The sequence below is a fragment of the Gorilla gorilla genome, chromosome 20 (genome assembly GCF_029281585.2).
Source record: "Gorilla gorilla gorilla isolate KB3781 chromosome 20, NHGRI_mGorGor1-v2.1_pri, whole genome shotgun sequence".
In the NCBI taxonomy this organism is placed as follows: Eukaryota; Metazoa; Chordata; class Mammalia; order Primates; family Hominidae; genus Gorilla; species Gorilla gorilla.
The window spans coordinates 23,751,657-23,777,636 of NC_073244.2; the positions used below are offsets into that span (position 1 = coordinate 23,751,657).

A 25,980-nucleotide genomic window follows, 5' to 3' on the forward strand; every position below is an offset into this window, starting at 1 on the left:
GGCGCGATCTCAGCTCACTGCAAGCTCCGCCTCACTGACGGTTCACGCCGTTGTCCTGCTTCGGCCTCCGGAGTAGCTGGGACTACAGGCGTCCGCCACCACGCCCGGCTAATTTTTTGTATTTTTAGTAGAGACGTGGTTTCACCGTGTTAGCCAGGACGGTCTCGATCTCCTGACCTCGTGATCCGCCCGCGTCGGCCTCCCAAAGTGCTGGGATTACAGGCGTGAGCCACTGCGCCCGGCCGGCTTGCTTTTTTTTTTTTTGAGACTGATTTTCGCTCTTGTTGCCCAGGCTGCAGTGCAATGGCACGATCTCGGCTCACTGCAACCTCCGCCTCCCGGGTTCAAGTGATTCTCCTGCCTCAGCCTCCCTACTAGCTGGAATTACAAGCGCAGAGATGGGGTTTCACCATGCTGACCAGGCTGGTCTCGAACTGCTGACCTCAGGCGATCTACCCGCCTCGGCCTCCCAAAGTGCTAAGATTACAGGAATGAGCCACCGCACCCGGCCGAGCCGCGAATCTTAAAAACACACAGACACACAAAAGCTCTAGAGAGCCTCGCGGAGCTGTAAACTACAGCTCCCAAGAGACTTCGCGGCGGAGGCCTCCGCCCACTTCCGGATCTCACTTTCATTGCTTCCAAGTACCGGGCGGTGCTTTGCTTCTTCAACCGAACTTGACCACAATGGGAGGAGGCGTGGCAACCAATGGGCGCATGAGTTAGCTGGATGCGGCCAATGGAAGCGTGCAAAGCTCTCATATGTGGGGGCGGGGCTAGACTGCACACCAATGACAGGGAGGTGGTGGCGCCATCAGTGTGGGCTGTGCCGTGGCTGGAAGTTACTGTGAGGCGGCGGCTAAGAAGGCGGCTCTGGTGGCGGCGGTGGAGGCTGAGGCGGCGACGGAGGAAACAGAAGATGGTGAGGATGGCCTCCAGGCCCCCACTCCCCCTCTGCTAGACAAAATGGCGCCGTGGTCTCACCCACCTCTAGTATCCCCCTAGGCCCCTCTCCGTTCTGCCCGGTCCCTTCAGGTCCGGCCCGCCCCTCCCACTCACCTGTGACCTTCGACCCCCGGACCCTACCAAGAGCTTCCTGCTGATCCCACTGCCACTCCTTCTCCGACCCCTGACCCCATCCAGGATACCAAGCCCTGACAACTCATTCATTTCCGGGTTGCGGCTCCCCCCGGAAATCGTCTGGGGTGGGGATGGGGTACCGTAAGACCCCCTGGTCTGGCCTCGTTCTCAGCACGCCGGACCTGGATCTCTTCAGTTCAGGAGAATTTGGGAGGCCGGCCTGGGCCCCGGGGCGGGGGAGGGGGCTTGGCACTGCGATATGCAGGGCTTTGTCGCCAAAGGAAGTGCGACATCGCCGATTGGCCCGGTTCCCCGGGCCCTGACCCCACCTCCACCATTCTGGGCCCTTACCCGCCTCTAAGAATGAAAAACTTTTATCTCCGATCCGCATGGATTGTCCCTGTGAAATGAGGGTAGCAGTAGTCTGAACCTCTTAGAGTGGTGACAATTTAGGTAACTGACGTCGTAAAGGACTCAGGATAGTGAATGCTCAACAGATGAGCTGGGTGACTCGAGGCCAGTGACGTTCTCTTCTAGCTGTCCCCCCTCATTATGAAGTGTGGATCGTCCCCACCTGGCTGTTGGAAGGTTGAAATTCCTTCAGGGTTCCTCAGTCATCCTGGAATTTGGGTCTGGTGGTTCTTCGGGGTTCAGTCTCCCCACCTGAAAAGTGGGATGGTGACCCACCCTCAGAGTGGAACTAAAGCCTCTCCCCAGCCCCCATTAGTTTGCATCCTGAGGGCTGGGAAGGGTGATGGGAAGCTTGGTCAAGATACCTCAAGTCTCCTTTGTCCCCTGACCCAGAGTCCCAGCCCACAATCCACAGTCCTTGGGATGTGGTGGGGATGAAAGGAAGACTCCCTTTCAGGAAGGAAATGGGAAGGTGGGTTCCTAGTGTGCGGGTCCCCAAGCCTGGGTGTTGTCCTTGATACCTTGGTACAGTCTCATCCCTACAGCCAATCATAAGTGGATTAGATTGTCTCTGCCTTCTGAACACACCTGAATTCATCCATGGCTTCACGCCCTGTTGCAGGTACTGCCACTTCCCACCTGCATACCTGTCCCAGCTTCTTCCCTGGTCTCCTAGCCTTGCTCTCACCCCTTTGGCAGTTCATAATTCACCTGAACTAGAAGGAACTTTTTTTTTGGAGTCAGGGTCTCACTCTGGCGCCCAAACTGGAGTGCAGTGTGTGATCACAGCTCACTGCAGTCTCCATTTCCCAGGCTCAAGAGATCCCCACACCAGGCTCATTTTTGTACTTTTTGGAGAGATGGGGATTCCCTATGTTGCCCAGGCTGGTCTCAAACTTTTGGGCTCAAGTGATCCTGCCTCAGCCTCCCAAAGTGCTGGTATTATAGGTGTGAGTCACTGCATGGGGCCTGAGAAGGAGATTTTTTTTTTTTCTTTTGAGATGGAGTCTTGCTCTGTCGCCCAGGCTGGAGTGCAGTGGCATGATCTCGGCTCACTGCAACCTCCGCCTCCTGGGTTCAAGCCATTCTCCTGCCTCAGCCTCCCAAGTAGGTGGGACTACAGGCACCCACCACCATGCCTGGCTAATTTTTGTATTTTTAGTAGAGACAGGGTTTCACCATATTGGCCAGGCTGGTCTTGAACTCCTGACCTTGTGATCCACCCGCTTCAGCCTCCCAAAGTGCTGGGAGTACAGGTGTGAGCCGCTGCGCCCGGCCAGAAGGAGCTTTTAAAGATGTGCATCCAATGATACCACTTTCTAGCCTATAAAATGCTCCAGGAACCCTGGCGGCTCCCCTCCTCACCCCCTGGCCACCTCTATGACCTTATCTCCACTCTCTTCTCCACTCTGTCTGTGAGCTTCAGCCACCCTGGCCTTGTTTTCACTTCCTCACACTCCAGGTTCCTGCTACCCCAGGGCCTTTACACCTGCTGCTCTTTCTGCTTGGAACACTCTTCCTCCTGTGATCGAGGCCATTCCTGACTTTGGGGGGCCCCCAGTTCTCTGCTATTAGTGCACTGCTTCTCTTTCTCATCTCTTTGTTGGGTCTCTGGCAGGCTACCTGCAGTGGGACTGGCACACAGGTGTCCAGTGCGTGTCTGCTGAGGCACCTGTGAGGGCCCACCCGTGGCTGGCATTTGTCTGGGATGAGGCCTACCCCACCCCCTGCCCCCCATGTCTGGAGGCCTTGTTTTCCAGCTTAGCATGACAGGAAGGCTGCACATACCCTGCCTTCATTCATTTGTCCAACGCAGACATGTTGATCCTAAAGGCTGCCCCCGAGGGAGCTCCGTGCAAAGCATTCCCCTTGTTGTCTTATGACTCAGAGTAACCCTGGGAGGTGGCCCTGTTGGAATGCGTCTCTTCACAGGGAGGCCCAGAGGCTGGGAAGTCCCTCATCCCAGGTCACACAACCAGGGACGGGCTGAGCCAGGATTGAGAGCAGAATGCCCGGGGTACCTGCACCTCTCGCCACTCAGCCACCGGGCCCCGTGTGAGCCCGGCCAGGGTTCAGTCAGCCCTGTCCTGTCCTCTGCCCTTGGGGAGGTACCAGTCCAGCCAGGGAGGTGGACATGTAAACAGATGACCTCGCCGGGGTGTGAGGGAGGCTCTGGGAGAGGCTCCCGAAGTGTCAGGGGAACAAAGGGGCCAGGGAGGGGGTTGGAGCTGGTGGGGAGGTTAGCAGGTATTCGCCACATGGAGGCATGAGGGGCATTCCTAGAGGGTGTGTGTGGCAGAGGGTGTGTGTGATGGGAGTCCAGCAGGGGCAAGCCGGGCCAGGGCTGCAAAGGGGGACAGGGACCCCTCCTCACCCTTCAGGTCTCAGTGCCTGCATCCCTGCGTCTGGGCAGCCCTCCTTTATCCCCTAAATGGGCCAGAGTTCTGCCTTGCACCTCACACTGCGCCCTCGAGGCACCCTGTCCTGCAGCCGCTTCCTGTGCACTGTGCAGCTCTTTGCCCCACACCATCCCAAGGCCAGGCGCGTGGCCATGGTGGCTCAGTCCAGTGCCCTGGTGCCTGCTAGGGCCCCAGAAGACCTTGCTGAATGAATGAAGCTGGCCCCAGAGCTGGGTGCTGAGCTGAGGCTGGCATCCTAGGGTGGGAGGGGAGGCAGGTTTGAGGGACTTTGAATAGGTCCTGGGGCAGTAGGTCATCCAGATGTGACGGCTGCCTCCCAGGTGGGAAGGGGAGGCCCACCCAGCCACATTCCGGCTTCCCGAGAGGGACCAGCAGAGGAGGGGCCGGATGTCATAGAATTGGGGACACTGCTGTTCCTGCCTGTCCCAGAGGGTGGTGGGAAATTGTCTGAATAGCAGCTTCTCCCAGGGCAGCTCTCTTGGGCCTCAGGCATCAGGGGATGGCCTTCCCTTCCAGCTCTGTAGCTTTCAGGGGCTCTGGCCCTTGCTTTTCAGGCGTGTGATGAAGAGAAGGAGCTTGGCTTCTGAGGTGGGGTACATGTGGGTTCAAATCAGCCCCCTGGTTTTCTGACTGAGACTGGGTGACCTCTCTGCCTCGGTGTCCTTGCCTTTGATAGGGAGACACTACCTCCTGCCCCACTGGGTCAGGAGATCATACATAGTGAGCTCAGGAGGGCCCCGTTCAGGGCAAGCCATGTGGAGAGACTCGCAGCAGACAGTCCCACCACTGGCCCACTCCAGACCTCACTCACGGGGTTGGATTGAAAATGGCTTTTTTTTTTTTTTTTTTTGAGACAGAGTCTGGTTCCGTCTCCCAGGCTGGAGTGTAGTAGCACAATCATGGCTCACTGCAACCTCTGCCTCCCGAGTTCAAGCAATTCTCCAGCCTCAGCCTCCCGAGTAGCTGGGATCATAGGTGCACACCACCATGCCCTGCTAATTTTTATATTTTTAGTAGAGATGAGGTTTTGCCATGTTGGCCAGGCTGGTCTCAAACTCCTGACCGCAGATGATCCACCCGCCTCGGCCTCCCAAAGTGCTGGGATTACAGGCATGAGCCCACTGCGGTATGACTTTTAACCAGTGGCCTGTTCTCTTGCAGCCTCAATTTCCCCACCTCTCACCTAGTTAGGGGGCTGTCATGAGGATCCCGTGGGGGATGTGCACATAGCCTGGCTTGGTTACTTTTCTGTGGTCCTAGCAGTGTATCCAGCAGCCAGCTCAAGGGTGTGTTCTGGAAAACTTGAACTACAAAGAATAGTGGGAAGGAGGAACCCAGCAGTCACCCTGCAGGTGCTCCAGGGATGAGCCGGCCCTTGCCTGTTTTCTCATGTACCATCTTCCATGTCTTCTAGGCAGATTTTTTGAAAGGACTGCCTGTCTACAACAAAAGCAATTTTAGTCGATTTCACGCGGACTCCGTGTGCAAAGCCTCGGTGAGTGCGTGTTCCTGGGGCTGGGAGGAATTGGGCACTTCCAGGGGGCCTGGGGGCAGCTTGTGTCCCCCGATTGGGGTCTTGGCTGGAACAGAGGCCGATCTTCAAGCCCAGCCCCATCCACATACTTGAGTGTCTTCCAATCTGCACTGAAGGGTGGGTGCTGAGTGGAGGGATGAGAAGACCCCAGGCCCATGCACTCTCCTAACCCACCCCTTCTCAACCCTCCTGCAGAACCGACGGCCCTCAGTCTACCTGCCCACCCGCGAGTACCCGTCTGAACAGAGTAAGTGGCCACTGTCAGTCTGTCCCATTCTGGCTGCTGAGGGGCGGGGTTTGGTGACTGCAGCGTGGCACGAGGAGGTTATCTTCAACCCCGGCCCAGGCCATAGACTTGGCTTGGGTTCACACGCTGGCTACTGAATCCAGTTAAGTCAGGGAGGGCCTCCAGGGAGGTACAGGAGGGGGACCTTGGGGGCTTCAGCCTGGGGATGCACACGTGGATGCCTGTCCACTCCCAGCCCCTGGGGACAGCCAGAAACCAGGCTTTCCCCAGGTGTTTCTTGATTGGGACACACTGGGATCCACAGCCAGCCCAAAGGGGCCCCCAAGTTGTCCCTCATCTGCCACTCACTGGTCCTTTCCCCTCCCTGTCAGATGAGGTCAAGCGAGAACTCTGGTTCTAAGACAAGTGCTATCGGGCAGAGAGGCAGCAGAGGGCTACAGGGGCTTGGGCTGGGGATCCAGCCAAGCCTGGGTGGCAGTGATGGGAAGGGGGTCCAGGCAAAGGGGCCCACAGCACAGGAGGACTTGGTCCTGCTGTCTTAGTTTAACTGTTCAAAAAGACTCCACACCAGGTGGGGTAGCTCCCGCCTGTAATCCCAGCACTTTGGGAGGCTGAGGCAGGAGGATTGCTTGAGGCCAGGAGTTCGAGACCAGCCTGAGCAACATAGTTAGACCCTGTTTCACCAAAAACCATGTATATATATATATATACACATATATATATACACACACGTATATATATACATATATATACACACACACGTATATATACATATATATACACACACGTATATATATATACATGTATACATATACGTATATATATACATGTATATATACACACATATATACACATATATATACGTGTATATATATATATATATTAGCCGGGCGTGGTGGCATGCGTCTATAGTCCCAGGTGAGAAAATCAGTTGAGCCCAGGAGCTCCAGGCTGCAGTGAGCTATGATTATTCCAGCCTGGGTGACAAGAGTGAGACCCTGCTCTTAAAGCATTTATCCATCTGGAGTCTGTGGGGTGGGACTGTGTGGTCACTGGGCATAGATATGCGGTATGTGCTCCTAGTCAGCCTGGGAGAAACATAGGCATGAGAGTCTCAGTGGCGGGGCTTGGTCCCCCACCAAGGGTGGAATCCCTTGCAGGGAGCCGGGACCCTGAAAGCAGCTGGCTCAGGCCTCTGGGAGTAGCTGCGAGTGTGCTCAGAAGCAAAAACATGGGACTTTTGGAGATCTCTGGAGTTGGGGGTACTGAGTTCCAGCCCCAAAAAGACCTCCCAGGGCAGTGTCAGGGGAGGAGCCTGGGGAGGGGAGGCGTCTGCGACTTTCTCTATCTTTCCTCCTTAGTCATCGTGACAGAAAAGACAAACATCCTCCTGCGCTACCTGCATCAGCAATGGGACAAAAAGGTGAGGCCCACAGGGCTCTGGTGCAGGGATTGTGGGTGGACAGAGACTGGGCACCTGGCAGGGGCTTCTGAGCACAGGAAGGACTCTAGTGATTGGAGCAGGGCCTTGAGGGCTGGGTAGGAGTGCCCTGGGCAATCCAGGAGAGGGAAGAGCGTTCCAGTGGAGGGAACCGCTGTGCAGAGGCCACAGGACACCAGTGCTCAGGAGGCTGGAGGCCAGGCCCAAGCAGCCGCCAGGCTCAGCTTTCCATGGCTCTGGCATTAGGTAGACTGTATTGGTATGAACTAGATAGAATATTTTCTGAGGCCGAGTGTGGTGATGCATGCCTGTAGTCCCAGCACTTTGGGAGGCTGAGGTGGGCGGATCACGAGGTCAGGAGATCGAGACCATCGTGGCCAACATGGGGAAATCCCGTCTCTACTAAAAATACAAAAATTAGCTGGGCGTGGTGGCACGTGACTGTAATCCCAGCTACTTGGGAGGCTGAGGCAGGAGAATCGCTTGAACCAGGGAGGCAGAGGTTGCAGTGAGCCGAGATTGCAACACTGCACTCCAGCCTTGTTGACAGAGCAAGACTGTCTCAAAAAAATTAAAAAAGGCCGGGTGAGGTGGCTCATGCCTGTAATCCCAGCACTTTGGGAGGCCAAGGTGGGCAGATCACGAGGTCAGGAGATTGAGACCATCCTGGCTAACACAGTAAAACCCTGTCTCTACTAAAAAATACAAAAAAAATTAGCTAGGTATGCTGGTGGGCGCCTGTAGTCCCAGCTTCTTGGGAGGCTGAGGCAGGAGAATGGTGTGAACCCGGGAGGCGGAGCTTGCAGTGAGCCTAGATAGGGCCACTGCATTCCAGCCTGGGCAACAGAGTGAGACTCCATCTCAAAAAAAAAAACAAAACAACCAAAAAATCTTTTCTGAATGGTGAAATGTGTACACATGATTAAAAATCTCAGCTGGGTGTGGTGGCTCACACCTGTAATCCCAGCCCTTTGGGAGGCCTACGCAGGCGGATCACAAGGTCAGAAGTTTGAGACCAGCCTGGCCAGCATGGTGAAACCCCATCTCTACTAATAATACAAAAATTAGCTGGGCGTGGTGGCGCATGCCTGTAATCCCAGCTACTCCGGAGGCTGAGGCAGAAGAATGGCTTGAACCTGGGAGGCAGAGATTGCAGTGAGCCAAGATCATGCCACTGCACTGCAGCCTGGGCGGTCTCAAGAGAAAAAGAAATCTAGACCGGGCGCGGTGGCTCATGCCGGTAATCTCAGGACTTTGGGAGGCCGAGTCAGGCGGATCATGAGGTCAGGAGATCGAGACCATCCTGGCTAACACGGTGAAACCCCGTCTCTACTAAAAATACAAAAAATTAGCCAGGTAGCTGGGTGTGGCGGCGGGTGCCTGTAGTCCCAGCTACTTGGGAGGCTGAGGCGGGAGAATGGTGTGAACCCAGGAGGTGGAGCTTGCAGTGAGCCGAAATCGCACCAGTGCACTCCAGCCTGGGCGACAGAGCTAGACTCCATCTCAAAAAAAGAAAAAAAGAAATCTAGGCAACATGTGAGGGTGTGGCTGGGTGTGGTGATTCACACCCGGAACTGCCTGAGAGGCTGACGCAAGCAGATGGCATGAGGCCAGGAGTTTGAGACCAGTCTAGGCAACATAGCAAAACTCCATCGCTAAAAAAAAAAAAAAAAAAAAAAAACAAATTAGCTGGCTGTGGCATGTTCCTGTAATCCCAGCTATTCAGGAGGCTGAGGTGGGAGGATCGCTTGAACCCAGGAGGTTGAGGCTGCAGTGAACCATGATCGTGCCATTGCACTCCAGCCTGGGCAACAGAACCAGACTCTGTCTCTAAAAAATAAAAATAAGAGGGTGTAGTTGCAGCGAAGAGTCATCTCCCGCCTCCCGCTTCTGGTGCCCCAGCTCCCTTCCCAGAGGCTGCCTCTGCACACGGGATATTTTTTCTTCTTTTTCTTTTTTGTTTTTCATTTTCTTTTGCCCTGCCCTGCCCTGCCCTTCCCCGCTTTTCCCCTTTTTTTCCCCCTTTTTCCTTTCCTAGATGAGGTCTTGCTCTGTCACCCAGGCTGGAGTGCAGTGGCGTGATCTCGGCTCACTGTAACCTCCTCCTCCCAGTCTCCACCTCCCAGGTTCAAGCAATTCTCCTGCCTCAGACTTCTGAGTAGCTGGGATTACAGGCACGCACCACCATGCCCAGCTAATTTATTTTATTTTATTTATTTATTTTTTTGAGATGGAGGTTTGCTCGTTGCCCAGGCTGGCGTGCAATGGCGCGATCTTGGCTCACTGTAATCTCCGCCTCCTGGGTTCAAGCGATTCTCCTGCCTCAGCCTCCCGAGTAGCTGGGATTACAGGCATGTGCCACCATGCCTGATTAATTTTGTATTTTTAGTAGAGGCGGGGTTTCTCGATGTTAGTCTGACTTGTCTTGAACTCCCGACCTCAGGTGATCCACCCGCCTTGGCCTCCCAAAATGCTGGGATTACAGGTGTGAGCCACCATGCCTGGCCTAATTTTTGTATTTTTAGTAGAGACGGGGTTTCTCCATGTTGGCCAGGCTAGTCTCGAACTCCTGACTTCAAGTGATCCACCCACCTCGGCCTCCCAAAGTGCTGGGATTACAGGTGTGAGCCACCGCGCCTGGCCTTTTTTTTTTTTTTTGGAGACGGAGTCTCTCTGTTGCCCAGACTGGAGTGAGTGCAGTGGCGTGATCTCAGCTCACTGCAACCTCCGCCTCTTCGGTTCAAGCAGTTCTTCTGCCTCAGCCTCCAGAGTAGCTGGGATTACAGGCATGAGCCACCGCGCCCGGCAAGTTTCTGTTTTTTTACCTAACATTGAACAGTGGGTGGCTGCCTACCCTGCGCAAAGTTGGAAGGTCGGGGGACTCTGTGGCAAAGTGACTGCTTCTGAAAATCCAAGCTGCTGGGCCCACCCCCACCCCTTCTCCTGCCCCCCAGGACTTGGTTTCCACAGCGGGGAATGAGACGTGTGCTTCTCTCTTGCGTTGATGTGCGGCATCCCCAGTGGCTTCCAAAGGCCCTTTATTTCCAGGCTGGGTGGATTGCTCCTCTGAGTGCTTCAGAAACCAGCCCTGTGTGGGTCATTGCATGTGGTGGGGGTGACTCCTCCGGGTGCCAGGAAACACCTGTCTATCACCAGGCATGGGTCCAGAAAGTGCTCTGGGCAGGGCTTAGTGGGGCAGGTCCTGGTGGTAGGAGGGGCTGCCTAGCCAGGGACCCTGGGGCCCCCCACTGTACTCCAGGCCTACCTCTGTGATGCTGCTGCAGGGGCCTGGGCTGGCATTATGACTCTGGGAGCTTCACCCACGTGAAGACTCTCAGCCTCCGGCTGGGCAACATAGTGAAACCCCCATGTCTACCAAAAGTAAAAATATTAAGCGTGGTGGTATGTGCCTGTAGTCCTAGCTACTCCAGAAGCTGAGCTGGGAGGATTGCTTGAGCCCAGAAGGTTGAGGCTGTCCGAAAAAAAAGACTCACAGCCCCTCTCTTTTCCCTGTCCCCCAGAACGCTGCCAAGAAGAGAGACCAGGAGCAAGTGGAGCTGGAAGGCGAGAGCTCCGCACCTCCCCGCAAGGTGGCGCGGACCGACAGCCCAGACATGCACGAGGACACTTAAGACTCTCAACTCCACAGGCGCCTCCTGCCAGGTCTGCTCCTCGGTCGCCCACCCGCCTGCCCGCCATGTGTAAGCACCCCGCCCGCCCGCCTCCCTGCCGGCCCATCCACACCCTGCGTCCACACCACTTCCAACCTCATAGGAGCCGATGTATTTATTTTCCTTGAGTTTTTATTTATGCTGTAACCTGTATCAAGCGTTGGTTAAAGGGGACATCAGACCCAGTAGTGTGATGTTGGTAGATGCTTTTTAAAAAAAACAACATTGTCCCCCGGACCCCCGCCTTCCATCGGGCCAGTTCCCCGATTCCTGCCCCCAGTTCTCCAGAGAACCAGAGTGTGTCTGTGAGAGTCTCTAGTGGGGGCTTTACTGTGGCCGGGCGACAGGGGCGGGCCCGGGGTGGCCTGACCCACCAGGACAGCCGAGTGGCCTTCTCCCCCGCAACACCGGTCCAGGCCATTGAGACTCGGTCTTGTCCCACGCTTCGCCCGGAACTCTCCCATGCCCAGACCTCACTCAGCGTGTGCGCACGTTGGGGAGAAGTCGGCCCTTGGGATCTTTCTCTTGAGTCATTTTATTTTTATCATGGACTAGTGCGTGCTCCGTGTCCACCCCAATAAAAGGGTCTTTCCTACTTGACCTCGCGTCTTTGCTCCACACACCTTGGCTGCAGAGGACGGAGCCCCTGGGAGTCATCCCTGTTGTCACCAAGAGGAGTGAGAAGGGCCCCCCACGCCAGGGGCCCCAGGACCGGCTGGATTCTCTCGTGGGCTTGCTGAGGCCACCATGTTCAAGGCCAAGACCTGCCTGGACCATCCCCTCTGCCTCTCCTGTCAAGGTGACCCCAAGGACAGGTCATTCCTGAGAGACGGTCCATGGTGCCAAGGATGGAGCGGGGTCAGCCCCCTGCCTGGGATACTGCCAAGCAGGGCAGCGCACCTGTCAGCCACCGCAGAGATGGCCGGCCTCATCTGGGGGCCTGGGGTCTCTGGCCTCTGCTGCTCCCCTGAGGCATGGTGACAGTACAGACGGCATCTGGCCGGTCTTGCTGTCCTAGGTGGTGGCCTCACCCTTGCTGGGTCATAGAGGAGGTGTACAGAAGGTTGGCAGCTGGCAGTTGGCATGTGCCATGGCCGCTCATGGGGACCCCTCTTCCGCCAGCTGGGCTGGGTTTGGGGCTGAGCTTGGGTATGTAGGGGGTGTTCGGGCTCTGGGCAGAAGGTTTGTGGCCCTGACCACTAAGCCTGGGGCTGGGGGAACACCGCTTCTCCCCTTCTTGCCCCCACTGGTGGTGGTGGGGGTCTCAGTTTTCTTTTGTTTGTTTTGTTTTGTTTGTTTGTTTGAGTTGGGGTCTTGTACTGTTGCCCAGGCTGGAGTGCAGTGGTGTAATCACAGCCCACTGCAGCCTCGACCTCAAGCCTTCCTCCCACCTCAGCCTTCCAAGCCGCTGGGACCACAGGCACACACCAGCATGCCTGGCTAATTTTTTTTTTTTTTTGAGATGGAGTCTCGCTGTGTCTCCCAGGCTGGAGTGCAGTGGCAAGATCTCAGCTCACTACAACCTCTGCCTCCCAGGTTCAAGTGATTCTCCTACCTCAGCCTCCTGAGTAGCTGGGATTACACGCGTGCGCCCCTACACCCAGCTAATTTTTCTATTTTTAGTGGAGACGGCGTTTTGTCATGTTGGCCAGGCTGGTCTCGAACTCCTGACCTCAGGTGCTTCGCCTGCCTGGGCCTCCCAAAGTGCTGTGACCGCACCCGGCTGCCTGGCTAATATTTTAAAAATTTTTTGTAGAGATAGGGTTTCACCATGTTGCCCAGGCTGGTCTCAAACTCCTGGGCTCAAGTCATCCACCTTCCTCAGCCTCCCAAAGTGCTGGGGTTACAGACGTGAGCCACCGTGCCTGGCAGAGGTCTCTGTTTTGAGAGCTGAGTCTGAGGGCGTTGGGATGGTGTGGGGTTGGGCCACAGAGCTAGCAGACACTCCGGGCTATGGAGGGTCCGCCTGCCCCAGATTCCACTGTGGAGGGCCCTGCCTGTGTCAGACCCTCGGGCCTAGGCGGCCCATCTCTCCCAAGGACGGAGAGTGCCAGGGTGGGCTCCTGTCCTACACAAGGAGTGGCTGACCAGGCCCAGGCACAGCACAGCCACCCAGCTGTACCTCCCAGCTCCCGGCAGTGTCTACACCACAGTGACGGTGCTACAGGGACCATGTGGTCACAGGGCAGGTGGTCAGGAAATGCACACTTGACTGCGGTCGGTGGTGCCGGGTCCGGCTGGAGGCTCCCAGGCCAGCTGGGGAGTCCCAGTCCCCAGGGTTCGTGTGACCTGGGCAGGCCTGCGGTGTCCATCTGTGAATGACTGAGATGGTGGGACTTCAGCTTCCAAGACCAGGGGCCAGAGTGGGAGCAGGGGGCATTCCCGCCTTTCCCCTCGGCCTGTCTAGACCTCTCCAGCTCCCAGTTTCTGCTTTGAGTGTCTCCTGCCTGTGCTGTCTGCCCGTGGCTCTGCAGGGCTGCTGGGCGGGCACCTCCTTCCCCTCCCCTACCTCAGCTCCCTCATTTGGGGTCTGAGGGCTGTGCCCCAGCTTGCCTCCCTGTGGCCTCCCCCTAGAACCCCTGGGTCTGTCGGGACATGCCCCACCTGGCACACATACCCTGTGTAGCTCCCACTGCCTGTGGGAGGACGCTGGGCCCCTGAGCCGGCCTCTGCCTACCCCTCCTGCCTTTGGGGTCCCCTTTACCCCACTGTTCCCCCAAACTGCCTTCCACCTTCTCTGCCTTTGCACAGGCTGTTCTCCTGCCTCCAGTGAACTCTGACTTCTCCACAGCCTCCCAAAGGGCCCCTTGCTCACACTGGCCCAGCCCTGCAGCATGGCCATGTTGGTCTCTGAGCCTTAAGCCTTTGGATGTGGACACATTTGTCCTCTTCCTGAAAAATGTGAGGGTCTGAGAGACCACGTTCCTGTTCCTGAGTCATACAACAGAGTCCCAGTGACTTGGGTCTGATGTCCGTCCCACAGTGGGACATCCCTGCTGCATCCCAATGCCACCCCGTGTCCTGGGGACACCCAAATGTGCCATTCTCTCAGTATCACAAGTCGGGGACTGCAGGAGGCTCAGGTGCCAGGTGCCTTCTGATGTTCATGCCACAAGCTCTTCCCACTGTCTCTGGCTCCCCAGACGATGTTCCAGGAGGCAGGTGTGCCAGAAGGGGCCACGTCTTGCAAACCACCGCGCTGTCCTCTTTGAGAAGGAGTCTTACTCAGGACTGGGGCCTGTGCACACATTGTCGCCTCTTTTCAGCACTTAGAGATTCCTTCCTTTGTCTAGTGGCTGAAGCCAGGGCTGAAGTTGGCCTCCAAATCTGGGCCGTCTCAGAGGCGGCGCAGCCTGGAGTTTTCCATCTGTGGCCGAGACCCAGTTTTTGGGAGGAGGCCCCCACGGGTCAAGCCAGCCTGTACCAGGATGGGGGGAGGGGGGTTCCCAACCTAGGCCCCAGCCACCCAGACTCCCCCACCCCCACTCCCTTTTCCACTGCTCTGACCTCGGGCACTGTTGAAATATAGTTTTTATTGCATTTCTGCCGTTTTACAAAAATATGACAAAATAAATTAAAAACAAATAAATAATCGCCTATTCTGTGTGTGTGTGTGTGTGTGTGTGTTTTCTGTTGGATTTGTGGGTTTCCTTTCGTTTGGAAAGGAAAACGGCAGATGGGGGGCACCGGCCAATACTGGGGGCCCTCGGGGGCTGAAGCGCATTTTGCATTTTGGGGACCGGCCGCCCCTGTGAATGACTGATATTGCATATGAGAAGAGAAGGCAGGGCGGGTAGAGCTAATGCCAGCCGCTCGGCCAGCACACGGCCTGGGGGCTGGGGCTGGGGCTAGGGGAGGGCGCTGGGGTCTCGAGGGGATCCGAGGTGGGCGGCAGCGGTGGGGGCGGGAGGCTGTAAAAGCTGGCGTCTCCCGGCAGGGGCTGGGGGGCGGGTGGGGGCCCGGCCATGGCACAGGGTGGGCACTCGGCAGCGGCCAGGGTCTGGCGGGGGGCGGCACCCTCGCCCCCGCAGCCCCAGGGCCCGTCCCACTGCCAGCAGCCGGCGGGCGGTGTCGGGGGCCGGGGCAGCGGCATTGGCGGCGGCGGCGCGGGGCTCCGGCTGCGGCGGGTGCGGAGGGCAGGGGCGCCCACGGGGGCCAGCGCTGTCCCTGCGGAGGCGAGAGGGGCCGTTCCGGGGGGATGCCGCCCCCGCCGGACCCCGCCGGGCTGGCGACCCTGCCCGCACTCCCTCCCGGGCATCCAGGCACATAAAGGCCTTATTGCTTCTGATCAGAGACTGAGGTGGGGCGGCCCCCTGGGCGGCTTCCGGTGCATACCCTGCCTCTGGGCACGGCCCCTGCCGGTCACAGGGGGATGACAGTTTGAGGAAGTCCCTCTGGCTTCTGACCTATGGCCCTTGTGCTGCAGCTGCCACCTGTTGGGCTCCCTGGGAATGGGGTTGCTGGAGCCCAGGCTGGGATTGGGGCAGGGGAGGTGGTGGGGGTGGGAGGGTAGGGGTGAGGCCTGCACCTCTGCTCAGCACATGTGGGAGCTCCCTGGGTGGGCAGCCCCAGCCCCACCTCGAGGAAGGCCTTCCTGAACAGCTGGGCTGCAGGGTGTGGATTTGCATAGAGGCCTGGGGGGTCAAGTCCCCCCGAAGAGTGAGCTGGAGCAGGAGAAGGGTGGGCTGGTTGGGAAACAGGCCTCCCTCATCTCTCCTGGCACCGGAGCATGCTGGGGGGTCCCTGGGTGCAGTCCTGGGACAAGGGGCTTTGGCATCCCTCCCTGGGGGGGGGTCAGGCACGGGGCTCCAGGCTAACAAAGGCCTTGGAGATACTAAGCAGGCTTTAACTGAGAGGCTCCATGTACCACTGACCCAGGTCCCCACCAGGACCTAAGACCGGGCTTCCTCTGTCCCCTTCAGCCCCTCTCCCCAGGCCTGGCCACCCTACCCTATCCCCAAAGCCGGCCCGGCGTCCCCACCCCCGAGTTAAAGCTTGTGACCTGAGCCTTCCTCTTCGGGCCGGGGGGCTTCCAGCTCCTCAGCCAGGGCCTCGTCCACTGGCCCACTCCTCTGAACCCGGCTGCTGCCACTGCTGGGGGTCCCATCTGGCCGGGCCTGCCCGCCCGCCCCGTTGGACCCAGGCTCAGCCCGGGTGCCACCAAAGGGGAAGAGCTTGCCAGCGTGGAAGGCTTTGGGCGGTGAGTGGCTGCGCTCAGAGTCCCGCCGGGTCTCCGGTGACTTGAGGAACTTGAAGCTGAGGAAGGCAGGCAGGCGGGTGTCGCTGCCTGTGGGTGACTGGGCAGGGGGAGGCCGGGTGGTGGCTCCGGCCCCTGCAGCAGCCAGTGAGGATGTGGCCCCCGACGAGAGGAATTTGCCCTGCAGTGGGATGATCTGCTTCAACTTCATGACGTTGTTGGGTGCCAGCAGGGACCCTGGGCGCTTGGGCCGTTCAGGCCCATGGCCACCCGCAGTGCTGCCCTTGGCCTTGGCAGAGGCCTTCTCGGAGGAGGTGGCAGGGTCCAGCCCAGAGCCCTCGGCCCTCGCCTCCTCTCGGCCACCAGAGTCATGCTCCCGCCGGGCATGGTGCTCCGCATGGCGCTGTCGCTCCTCCTCCTCCCGCCGCCTGCGCTGCTGCTGCTGGTAGCGATGCTGGGCCTGGCGCTCGTGTCTCTGCAGGTAGAGCCAAGCCGTTACAGGACTAAGAAGAAAGGGTGTTAGCGGGTGCCAGCTGAGGCTGGTGCATGCCAGGGCTCTCTGCAAAAGTAGGGGAGACTTAAATGCTTATTAGTCTCCAACTGTATCCCTGCACCCACAATGGGGGCTCTCTGCAGAAGTGGGAGAGAGCCAATCACTTACTGGGTGCCAGCTGCATTCCCAGATACATGTTCAGCCTCTCTGTGGAAATGAGGGAGGCTTAAATGCTTATTGGGGCTGGGCGCAGTGGCTTGTGCCTGTAATCCCAGCACTTTGGGAGGCTAAGATGGGCGGATCACTTGAGGCCAGGAGTTCGAGACCAGCCTGGACAACATGGCAAAACCCCGTCTCTACCAAAAATATAAAAATTAGCTGAGCATGGTGGCACATGCCTGTAATTCCAGCTACTCGGAAGGCTGAGGCAGGAGAATCGCTTGAACCCAGGAGACGGAGGTTGCAGTGAGCTGAGATTGTGCCATTGCACTCCAGCCTGGGGACAAAGCGAGACTGTCTCAAAAAAGAGAAAAAGAAAAAAAGCGTATTGGGCGCCAACTTCATCTCTGGGCCCACACTGAGGTTCTCTGGGGAACTGGAGAGAGATTCCGAGGCTTATTGGGTGCAACTGAATGAATCCCTGGACCCACGCCGGTACTTTCTGGGAATTGAAAAGAAAACAAACATTCACTGGCCATCAACTCTGTCCCCGGCTGTGTGCCAGACAGCGTCTTAGGAATTGGTAAAGTGGAAACCAATCCTGAGCCTCAACTGATCCCCTGCTTCTCAGAGAACAGGCAAGAGACAGAACCGTGGCTGCAGGCTGGGTACGGTGGCTCACGCCTATAATCCCAGCACTTTGGGAGGTGGGCAGATTGCTTGAGGTCAGGAGTTGGAGACCAGCCTGGCCAACATGGTGAAACCCCATCTCTATTAAAAATAGAAAAATTAGCCAGGCGTGGTGGGACATGCCTGTAATCCCAGCTATTTGGGAGGCATGAGAATTGCTTAAACCTGGGAGGTGGAGATTGCGGTGAGCCGAGATTGTGCCACTGCACTCCATGCACTCCAGCCTGGATGACAGAGTGAGAGAGATTCTGTCTCAAAGAAAACAAAAAACAAAAAAACAAAAAGGACTATGGCTGCAGCAGACTATACCCAGGTAGCCACGCGAGGCTCTGTTCAATAAAATAGAAATTCAGTTTCTCGCTCACAGCAGCCCCACTTCAACGTGCTCACTTATCACCTGTAGCTAAAGGCTGCAGGGACAGTGCAGACAAAGGACATTGTCATCCTCGAGGAATGTTCCCTGTGCAGGCACTGGGGAGCTCCTTGGCCCATTCTGTAGCTTTCTGAGGAATGCGGAAGAAGCTGCGCTTCTAGGAAGCCTCCGCTGTGTCCCTGGCCCCCTAACAGGATGCAATCGGGCAAGCTGGTGGATGGCTGAAGGTTCTGAAGGGCCAGCCTCGTGCTGGATGCTGCCAGGATTCCAGAAGCGACTGGACCCGTTGTGAGCACTAGTTATTATTGCTTATTATTACTCTTTTTAGAGACAGGGTCTTGCTCCATCACCCAGGCTGGAGTGCAGTGGCGCAATCATAGCTCGCTGCAGCCTCAAACTCCTGGGCTCAAGCGATCCTCCCACTTTGGCCTCCCAAAGCGCTGGGATCATAGGAGTGAGCCACTGCACCCAGCCAGGGAGCACTAATTATTATACCCAGCTCTGTGCAGTCTCTGCATTTGCCCTTACGCTAAGGAATTGGCCACCAAGATCAGAGATCCACCAGCAGCCCCACCAATGAGAAAACCGAGCCCAGCCTGGCCCCCCTACCTTAAAGGCCTCGCGGCGCTGGTACTCCAGCTTGGCCATTTCCTCGGCCACCCAGCCCGGGATATCGGGGATGGCCACGTGGATGAGGTACTTGAGGAGCAGAGCGAAGTGCTGCAGGGGTGGCAGAGAGGAGGCTGCAGGCTGCAGACGCTGGGGCCGCCCTCTCGCCTCCCAGCTGCCCCCGCCCCTGTCACCGGCCCCACCTCGAGCACTACCACCGACACGATGGCTGCCTCCGGGCTCAGCCAGGGGAAGAGGCGCTGCAGCTGCCCGCACTGGCCGATTAAGTAGCAGTTGACCACAATCGCTAGGACACCCATGGCCTCCATCACCTTCTGCAGGGCGGCAGGAGGGCTCAGGCGGGGTCCAGCCGGCCTCCCCAGACCCCAGACTCCTCCCAGCTGCACCTGGGCTCCCTCTGGGCCTCAGCTCGGAGCTCTTGGCTTCCCCCCACCTGCCACTGGCCGATGCTTTCCACGCGCTGGCCGAAGGGCCGCTGCAGCCCGGTGCACAGCTTGAAGGCGTCGCTGCGGATCTCAATGAGGTTGTTGACCAGGGCGCACAGCGCCGCCAGGGGGAAGGCGGACGAGAACAGCACGACGTAGCCGAACTGCACGAACATCTCCTGGTAGTCCTGGAACGTGTCCTGCGAGTGGGCGGGCCTCAGACCTGGAAGCCTCTTCCCTGGGACAATCTTTCTCCCATTGAGACCGCCTCCCTCAGATTATCCCATGTGGACCCAGGGCCTGTCCCCATCCTCAGCCAGTCCAGAGGCTTCCTGTATCTGGCTAGGCCTTCCTCTCCTGCAGCATCCCAACATCAATGGCCCTGTTATCACCACTCCCACCCCCACGGCCTTCACCCTCGGACGGTGTGTCCTGTCCCCTGCGAGGCCCCGCCCCCTGCGAGGCCCCGCCCCCTCCTCACCTCGTACTTCTTCATACTGCTCTCCAGCTCTGCCTGGGTGAGCTGGGGCGAGTGTTCCTCCTCCGGCGGGTCAATCCAAGACGACCGGTTCTGCCGTCTCTGCCTACGGGTCGAATCGCTGTTGGAGCCGGGTTCCGGGTCCGGGCCCCCGTCGGGCCCCTGGTCTCGGCCCTCGCCCCCGGCCCGGCGGAACAAGATGGCCGGGGGCTCCCGTTCAGGGCTGCCGGGAGCCCCCTCCGCCTCGTCGTCCTCCTCGGCCAGGGTGAACACTCCCGGCTCCAGCCCCTTCTCCACCATAGTGGGGCTCCCTTCCTCCAGGAGGGCCTCCGGGCTTGGGCCGGGCCGACGCCGCCCCGCGCCGCGCTCAGCGAAGCTGACCTTCTTCAGCCGGAGCCCGCAGTCCAGGAGGCCCCCTTCCTCGCCCTCCTCCTCGTCCTCCTCTTCCTCCTCGTCCTCCTCCTCCTCGTCGTCCTCGTCCTCCTCCTTGCCCCCTGGAGGCCCGTCCCCCTCCTCCCCGCCTTCCCCCGCCCGCCGCCGCTCCACCAGCGCCGCCTCCTCCTCCTCCTCCGGCGCCCCGCAGCCCCCGCTGAGGCACCTGCGGCCCCCGCCCCCGCTGCCGCCGCCCCCGCCCTCATCCGCCTGGGGTTCGAGGCGGCGGGGCGCAGGGCGCCGGAGGCTCAGGAGGCCAAGCAGGGCTCGGGCCAGCTCCCAGACGGCCCGCAGGCCCAGCTCGCCGCGGCCCAGGCGCCGGTACAGGTGCGGCTGCAGGACCTCGCGCACGTTCTGGAGGAACTGGCGGGTGATCAGCAGCGTGGCCAGCATCTGGGGGCAGGAAGGGGAAGGAGAGAGGCGCGTGGGGGGCAAGCGGAGCGCCGGGATCGGGGGACTCACCCTCCCTGGGCGCCCCGCCGGAGCACCGTGCCCAGACACCCGCCGAATCCGGTTCCTAACTCCGCTGCTTTGGACGCGCCTCGATGCGAGGCCCCCAGCGCTCAGCCACAAACTACAGCCTGGCACGCGCAGCGCTCCTCGCCCACCTCACGGGCAGGCCCAGCGCGTCTCCACCCCACCGCGGGCTCTGTCGGTGCACTGGGCCGCGTGCGCCCCCAGCCTCCTGCACCTGCTTGCTGGCCGCCCCCCGACCCCAGATTCCCTCCGCGCATGCGCCCTCAGCTCGGCGCGCCAGGCCCCCAGCCCAGCCACGCTGCCCACCCCGGCGAGGACCCACGGGCTCGCCACCTGCCCGTACTTTGGCCCGGGCCGCGAGCAGGAGGCCCCGGAGGGAGAGGAGGAGCAGGCGGAACCGCAGGGCCGCGAGCGGGACCAGCACCGCCCGCAGCTGCCGCTCGAGGCTCTGGGACAGGGACAGGACGAGCAGGAGCTGTGAAGGGACCGACGGACAGATGGACGGACAGATGGGGGGACGACAGGCAGAGAGAGGACGCACAGACGACGGACAACGGACGGACAGACAGGAGAGAAGGATGGAGGAGGGGAGGGAGGGGCTGGAGAGCCCTTGGACCCCTTGTGCCGGGTCTGGCCCCTCGCTGGCCGCCATGGGGGCAGGGGGGACTGCCGCTGGGGCGGGGGTCTCACCTCTTTCAAGCGCTCCATGTCCTTGAGGTAGAAACCGATGTAGAAGAGGCTCAGGTACGAGTTGACAAACTGGAACTGCAGGAAGGAGGCAGGCGGTGGTCACACTGCACCCCCACCCGACTCCTTGGAGCCTTCCTTGTGCCCCATACAGATGCCACAGCTTCCCCGTTGTCCCCCTGCCTGTCCGATGGTGGTGACTCACCAGGACAACTTTGATGATGAGGTGCTTCTCATAGGCGCTCTCCAGCCGGTAATTTTCTAGGGGCCAAGGGGGGGAGTGAGGGGGCAGCCGCGGTCCCCCCAAGGGTGGCAGAGATCCCAAGGGGCAGTGGAGACCTTCCTCCCAGAGACCCCCTGGCAGGCCATACCCATGTCATTGAGCCAGATGGCTAGCTTCTTGTAGCCCTCGGCACTCACACTGACAAGCAGGGCCAGCATGACCTTAGGCAGGAATCGGGCGAGACGGGGCAACCCCTTCACGCTCAGCACCAGCTCCTGCGGGAGAAGGGGGTTCAGGGCTCATCCCAGCTGCAGGGCTCAGCCCAAGGTGGAGCTAGGCACCAAGGACAGGGCGGGTGGGGGTATGGGGGGTCACCTGCAGCTGGAAGCAGCCAAGCATGAGCAAGAAGACACAGACGAGGCACGCCAGGCACAGGGGGAGGCTCACAAGCAGCTGGAAGAGCAGCCGCTTCCAGGGCGGGTAGTAGAACTCCTCGGCCCGTGTGATGGGGCTGATACGTCGCACGCCCTGATGGTGGGCAAAGGCCGGGCCCAGCATGAGCTCAGAGGGGCCACCTCTGCCTTCTGCACCCCTCCCTATCCTCAGAACTCAATTTCCCTCCATCATGCGGAGGTGACCCTCTCAGGTCACCCACCTAGGGCACTGTTCCCAGTCCCTCAAATCCAACTTCCACCCCTCCCCCTGGGGAGCACACAGAGCCCGCCTCGGTTTGGCATACCCTCTTTGATGAAACAATCCTGTTTCACACCTCTCTGCCTTTGCTCCTGCAGTGCCCCCCACCATTTACCATTGTCCTGTCTCCATGACCCTGGACTCAGCCCCCAACTGACCCTGAACTGGGGGCGTGGCTCCTCCACGGCTTCCCCAGGTGAGTCCAGCGTCCCCCACTTGTATGCCAGCTCAGCCCCTCTCCGCTTCCATTCCTCTAGGAACAGCGTCGACCAGATCACGTTGAAGAGGGCAAAGACCACGCAGGAAACATCCCGGCTTGTCTGTGAGTGGCAGAGAAGAGTTGAGTCATTGTTTGTGCCAGTCCAGAAAGGAGGGCGCCTCTGGATCCCCCAGACCTTGCAGGGTCCCTGCCCAGTACCTGATCAGCCTCTGTGAATGTGTACAGGACAGACCCAAAGACAGCTGGGTATACCATAGCCGACGTGTAGAAGCCCAGCCAGGCGAAGTACATGGCAATTTTCACACCAAAGTAATCACAGATGTCATCTGCCAGGGGACAAGTGGGTCTCAGTCACCCCCTGCCTGTCTGCTGGGACTCCCTCCCACCCCCCAGCCCAGGCAGCACCTAGAGGCTGGTTTTCACACACGGCCTGCACCCATGACTTCATGAGGCGGTTCAGAATACGCTGCTCGTGGACAGGGAACACCTGCTGGATGATCCCACGTGCTGCCAGCTCGGGGACTGTGGAGGGAGGAGCACAGGTGATCCCCGCCCCTCCACCTGTGCCTAGCCTGGCTAGCCCCTCTTTGTCTGAAACCCAAGTCACAGCTTTTCGCCTGCTCTTAAACCTCTAGAGCTTTTTCCAGGGGAGAAGTTCTAGACGGATAGAAGATCTGATTCTCCTTCAGAAATTGTAGGTGCAGGGGCAGGCGGGGAGAATGTAAAGGAACTGGGAGAGTGGGGTTCTGGTGAGGAACCATGTTTTTTTTTTTTTTTTTTTTTTTTTTTTTGAGACAGTCTCACTCTGTCGCCCAGGCTGGAGTGCAGTGGCGTGATCTCCACTCACCGCAACCTTCAAGCGATTATCGTGCCTCAGCCTCCGGAGTAGCTGGGATTATAGGTGCCCACCACCACGCCCAGCTAATTTTTGTATTTTAGTAGAGACGGGGTTTCACCATGTTGGCCAGGCTGGTCTCAAACTCCTGACCTCAAGTGATCCACCTGCCTCGGCTTCTCAAAGTGCTGAGATTACAGGTGTGAGCCACCGCGCCCGGCTTTTTTTTTTTTTTTTTTTTTTTTTTTTTTTTATACGGGGTCTAGCTGTGTCACCAGGCTGGAGTGCAGTAGTGCGATCTCAGCTCACTGCAACCTCTGCCTCCCGGGTTCAAGCGATTCTCCTGCCTCAGCCTCCCGAGTAGCTGGGACTACAGGCGCGCGCCAACCACACTTGGCTAATTTTTGCATTTTTAGTAGAGATGGGGGTTTCACCATGTTGGCCAGGATGGTCTCGATCTCCTGACCTCGTGATACGCCCGCCTCAGCCTCCCAAAGTGCTGAGATTACAGGCGTCAGCCACCGCGCCCGGCCTTATTTTTTACTTTATTTATTTATTTGTTTATTTTGAGACAGGGTCTCGCTCTGTCACCCAGGCTGGACAGAGTGCAGTGGCGCTACCATGGCTCACTGCAACCTCGAACTCCTGGGCTCAAGTGATGCTACCGCCTGGACCTCCCAAAGTACTGGGAGCCACTGCGCCTGTTCCCCTACTTTAAATAAAGCTCAGTTTGTGGACCCGAACGTCTGAGGAATGGTAAAAACTTGCTGTCGGAAGGTGAACTTGGGTGCCTAGTTTCCTGGAGGGGAATCCAACGCCCAGAGCCGCACCACTCTGTAAGTGGAGTGCTGTCCACGGTTCCTGCCTCCACCTTATCCCAAACCCAGAAAAGGGCCTCTCCTGGACCCACCTCCCAGAAATAAGCCCCACCCTTTGGCCAAAGCCTCGCCCCCTCAGCTCATTGGTTCCCAACTCTTTGCCAACCCCTAACTGGTTGGACATAAGCCCTGCCCTCCTGTCCTGATAAGCTGTCCTCTCAGAGCTCCACCCATCTCAGGAGATAAGCTCCACCCTTTTGGTAAGGCCACACCCCTTTAGCTCATTGGTTTCTTAACTCTTTGCCAACCCCTGACTGGTTGGATCTGGGCCCCGCCCTCCTGCTCCGATAAGCTGTCTTTGAAGAGCTCCACCCAACTCTCTGCCTGTGATTGGTGTTGACCCCGCCCTGCTCACTGATTGGCTGGTCCTCCAGGAAGCGCACGTTGTGGAGTGCTTCTCCCTGCTTGGCACGCAAATTCTGCAGCCAGAAGCGGATGATGCTCTGGCGTTCCTGCGAGGAAGAGGGCGTGAGCTCAGGGAACTCATAGGCACAGGATGCATGCGGGGGCCCAGAGCCGGCCTCACCTGGGAGGTGAAGAAGCGTAGCTCGCTCTCCACATTCTCATAGATAAAGTCCTCCTCGCAGGAGAAGCCGCGGGTGCCCCCGCCAAACTCGGCCTTCACTGCCTTGCGCAGACCCAGCTCGTCGGCCCCTCGGAGTAGGCTGTGAAGAAGGCGGAGGTGGGCTCACAGGGAGGCCCCGGCCCACCATCCTGGAGCTGAGGATGGTGCACCTGGCAGCCTTTGGGACAAACGCAGGGCGGCTGGATAGCATGGTTGGCACTCGGTAGAGCGGGGAGCCGGGTGGCAGGCTCAGCGAGAGGCCAGGGACAGGGGACTCGCCTCTCATACGTGGCGGTGACAAAGAAGGCGTAGGCACGCGTGTGGCGGTGGTGGCGGACTTGCACGATGAGCTCGGGGATGCCCACGCGGATGTGGTTCAGCAGCCATAGCAGCGTGTGGTCATCGGTCGTGTCTGCCAAGGGGCACAGGGACCGATGGCTCCTGCCACGAGGGGGCCCAAGGCCTCCTACGTATTCCCGCTCTGGGAAGCCGAGCTCAGGAGAGCCGCATCTGGGCACTGGGCGGGCGGGCGGGCGGGCTTGGGTACCTGGGAAGGTCATCAGCACGTCGCAGTTCTCTGTAGGCACCGTCTTCATCCACGCCTTGTGGGACACCAGGTAGCGACCCGCCTGCAGGAGCCGCTTTCCGAAAAGCTTATCTAGGGGGCGGCGTAGCAGGCCCGGGTCAGGCCACTCTGGGATCCGGACCCAGCCTCCAGTCTTGGCTCCTCCGGCCCCCGCCAGGGCTCCTCACCACTCCGCCTGGCATTCAAGGCCCCGGGAGCTCTGGGCTTGGCTTATTTTCCTCCCTCCACGTCCTTGTACCAGCCAGTCCTTCCTCCAGAAATGCCCTTCCCCCCAGATCCTCCCTTACAAATCTTACTCATTCTTGAGGCCCAGCTCCGCCTCCAAAACCACAATCGATGGGGCGCTCACTAGCAGCCCTGAGCGCTTCACCACATTATGACAGCGCCGTCCTTGCAGCAGCCCCAGGGACTAGGTGCGGTTCTTACCCCCATTTCACAGGTGAGGAAACTGAGGCCCAGAGCGTTTAAGTCACGCGCCCAAGGTCACACAGTCAAGCTGGGATTTGAACCCAGGACCGTATGATTCTGTATTCTTCGCGGAGAGGCTCTCTCAAGCACATCCCTGGCCCGCCGCGATCCCGCAGCCCGGGGGTGGCAGGGCGCAGCCCAAGCCTGGGGATCTCGGAGGGGCGTGTCCGCGTCTCCGCGCCGGGACCCCAGCCCGAAGCACCGTCCCAGCCCCGCCCGCCGGGCCGCAGCCGCAGTGCCGGGAGGAGCCGGCCCCTCGTCCAGACACCACGCCAGGTTACGTTTGACCCTGATCCTCCTCCCCGTGTAGTTGACGCGGGCTCCCCAGGCACCTGCAACCCTGTCTGGTCCAGCCGCCGCACACATACCCAGAACTCCGGACGCCGGGGCTGCAGGCTCGCCCTCCGGCGGGGGCCTCTTGCCACGCTCGCCCTCCAGGGACGTGCCCCCGGCGCCTGAGGCGGCCTCGGCCATGGCGAGGACAGGTCAGGTCAGGGGCTACGGACGGCCCGGGCGACGGGGAGCCGCGGGCTCATGGGGCCGGTGCAGCCGCGGAGCGCGCGGGAGGAGGAGACAAAGGCCGCGCCCGCCCGCGCCGGCCGCGGTCCTCGCTCGCCCGAGCGCTGCTTCTCGTCCCCGCCCGAGCCGAACCTCGATTCTCCTTCCC

The 25,980-nt window shown here is 59.2% G+C and overlaps 2 protein-coding genes across 5 annotated transcripts; one reads left to right on the forward strand and one right to left on the reverse strand.

Annotated features, from left to right (window-relative positions):
* The first annotated feature begins 297 nt into the window (after positions 1-297).
* DDA1 (DET1 and DDB1 associated 1) lies at positions 298-14,410 on the forward strand. The gene is made up of 5 exons (XM_004060263.5): positions 298-922; positions 5,326-5,406; positions 5,641-5,692; positions 7,054-7,115; positions 10,655-14,410. The coding sequence occupies exons 1-5, from the start codon at positions 731-733 to the stop codon at positions 10,763-10,765; spliced, it is 498 nt and encodes a 165-aa protein (XP_004060311.2). The 5' UTR covers positions 298-730; the 3' UTR covers positions 10,766-14,410.
* On the reverse strand, positions 14,318-25,963 carry ANO8 (anoctamin 8). 4 transcript variants are annotated; one of them, XM_031004461.3, is made up of 18 exons: positions 25,682-25,962; positions 24,807-24,917; positions 24,539-24,671; positions 24,221-24,359; positions 24,050-24,146; positions 22,387-22,503; positions 22,180-22,307; positions 21,920-22,081; positions 21,444-21,596; positions 21,217-21,343; positions 21,051-21,106; positions 20,849-20,923; positions 19,253-20,074; positions 18,780-18,971; positions 18,529-18,660; positions 18,326-18,436; positions 15,807-16,476; positions 14,318-14,971 (listed from the first exon to the last, which is right to left on the reverse strand). In XM_031004461.3, exons 1-18 carry the CDS (start codon positions 25,785-25,787, stop codon positions 14,604-14,606), a joined length of 3,699 nt encoding a protein of 1,232 aa, XP_030860321.1. In that variant the 5' UTR covers positions 25,788-25,962; the 3' UTR covers positions 14,318-14,603. The 4 variants fall into 4 exon arrangements, 3 of the variants coding, with proteins under 3 accessions (XP_030860321.1, XP_063557164.1, XP_063557163.1); XM_063701094.1 differs by having other exon boundaries at positions 15,984-16,476; positions 25,682-25,961; XR_010131912.1 differs by having other exon boundaries at positions 14,836-14,971; positions 15,140-16,476; positions 25,682-25,960.
* Between the last annotated feature and the right edge of the window lie 17 nt (positions 25,964-25,980).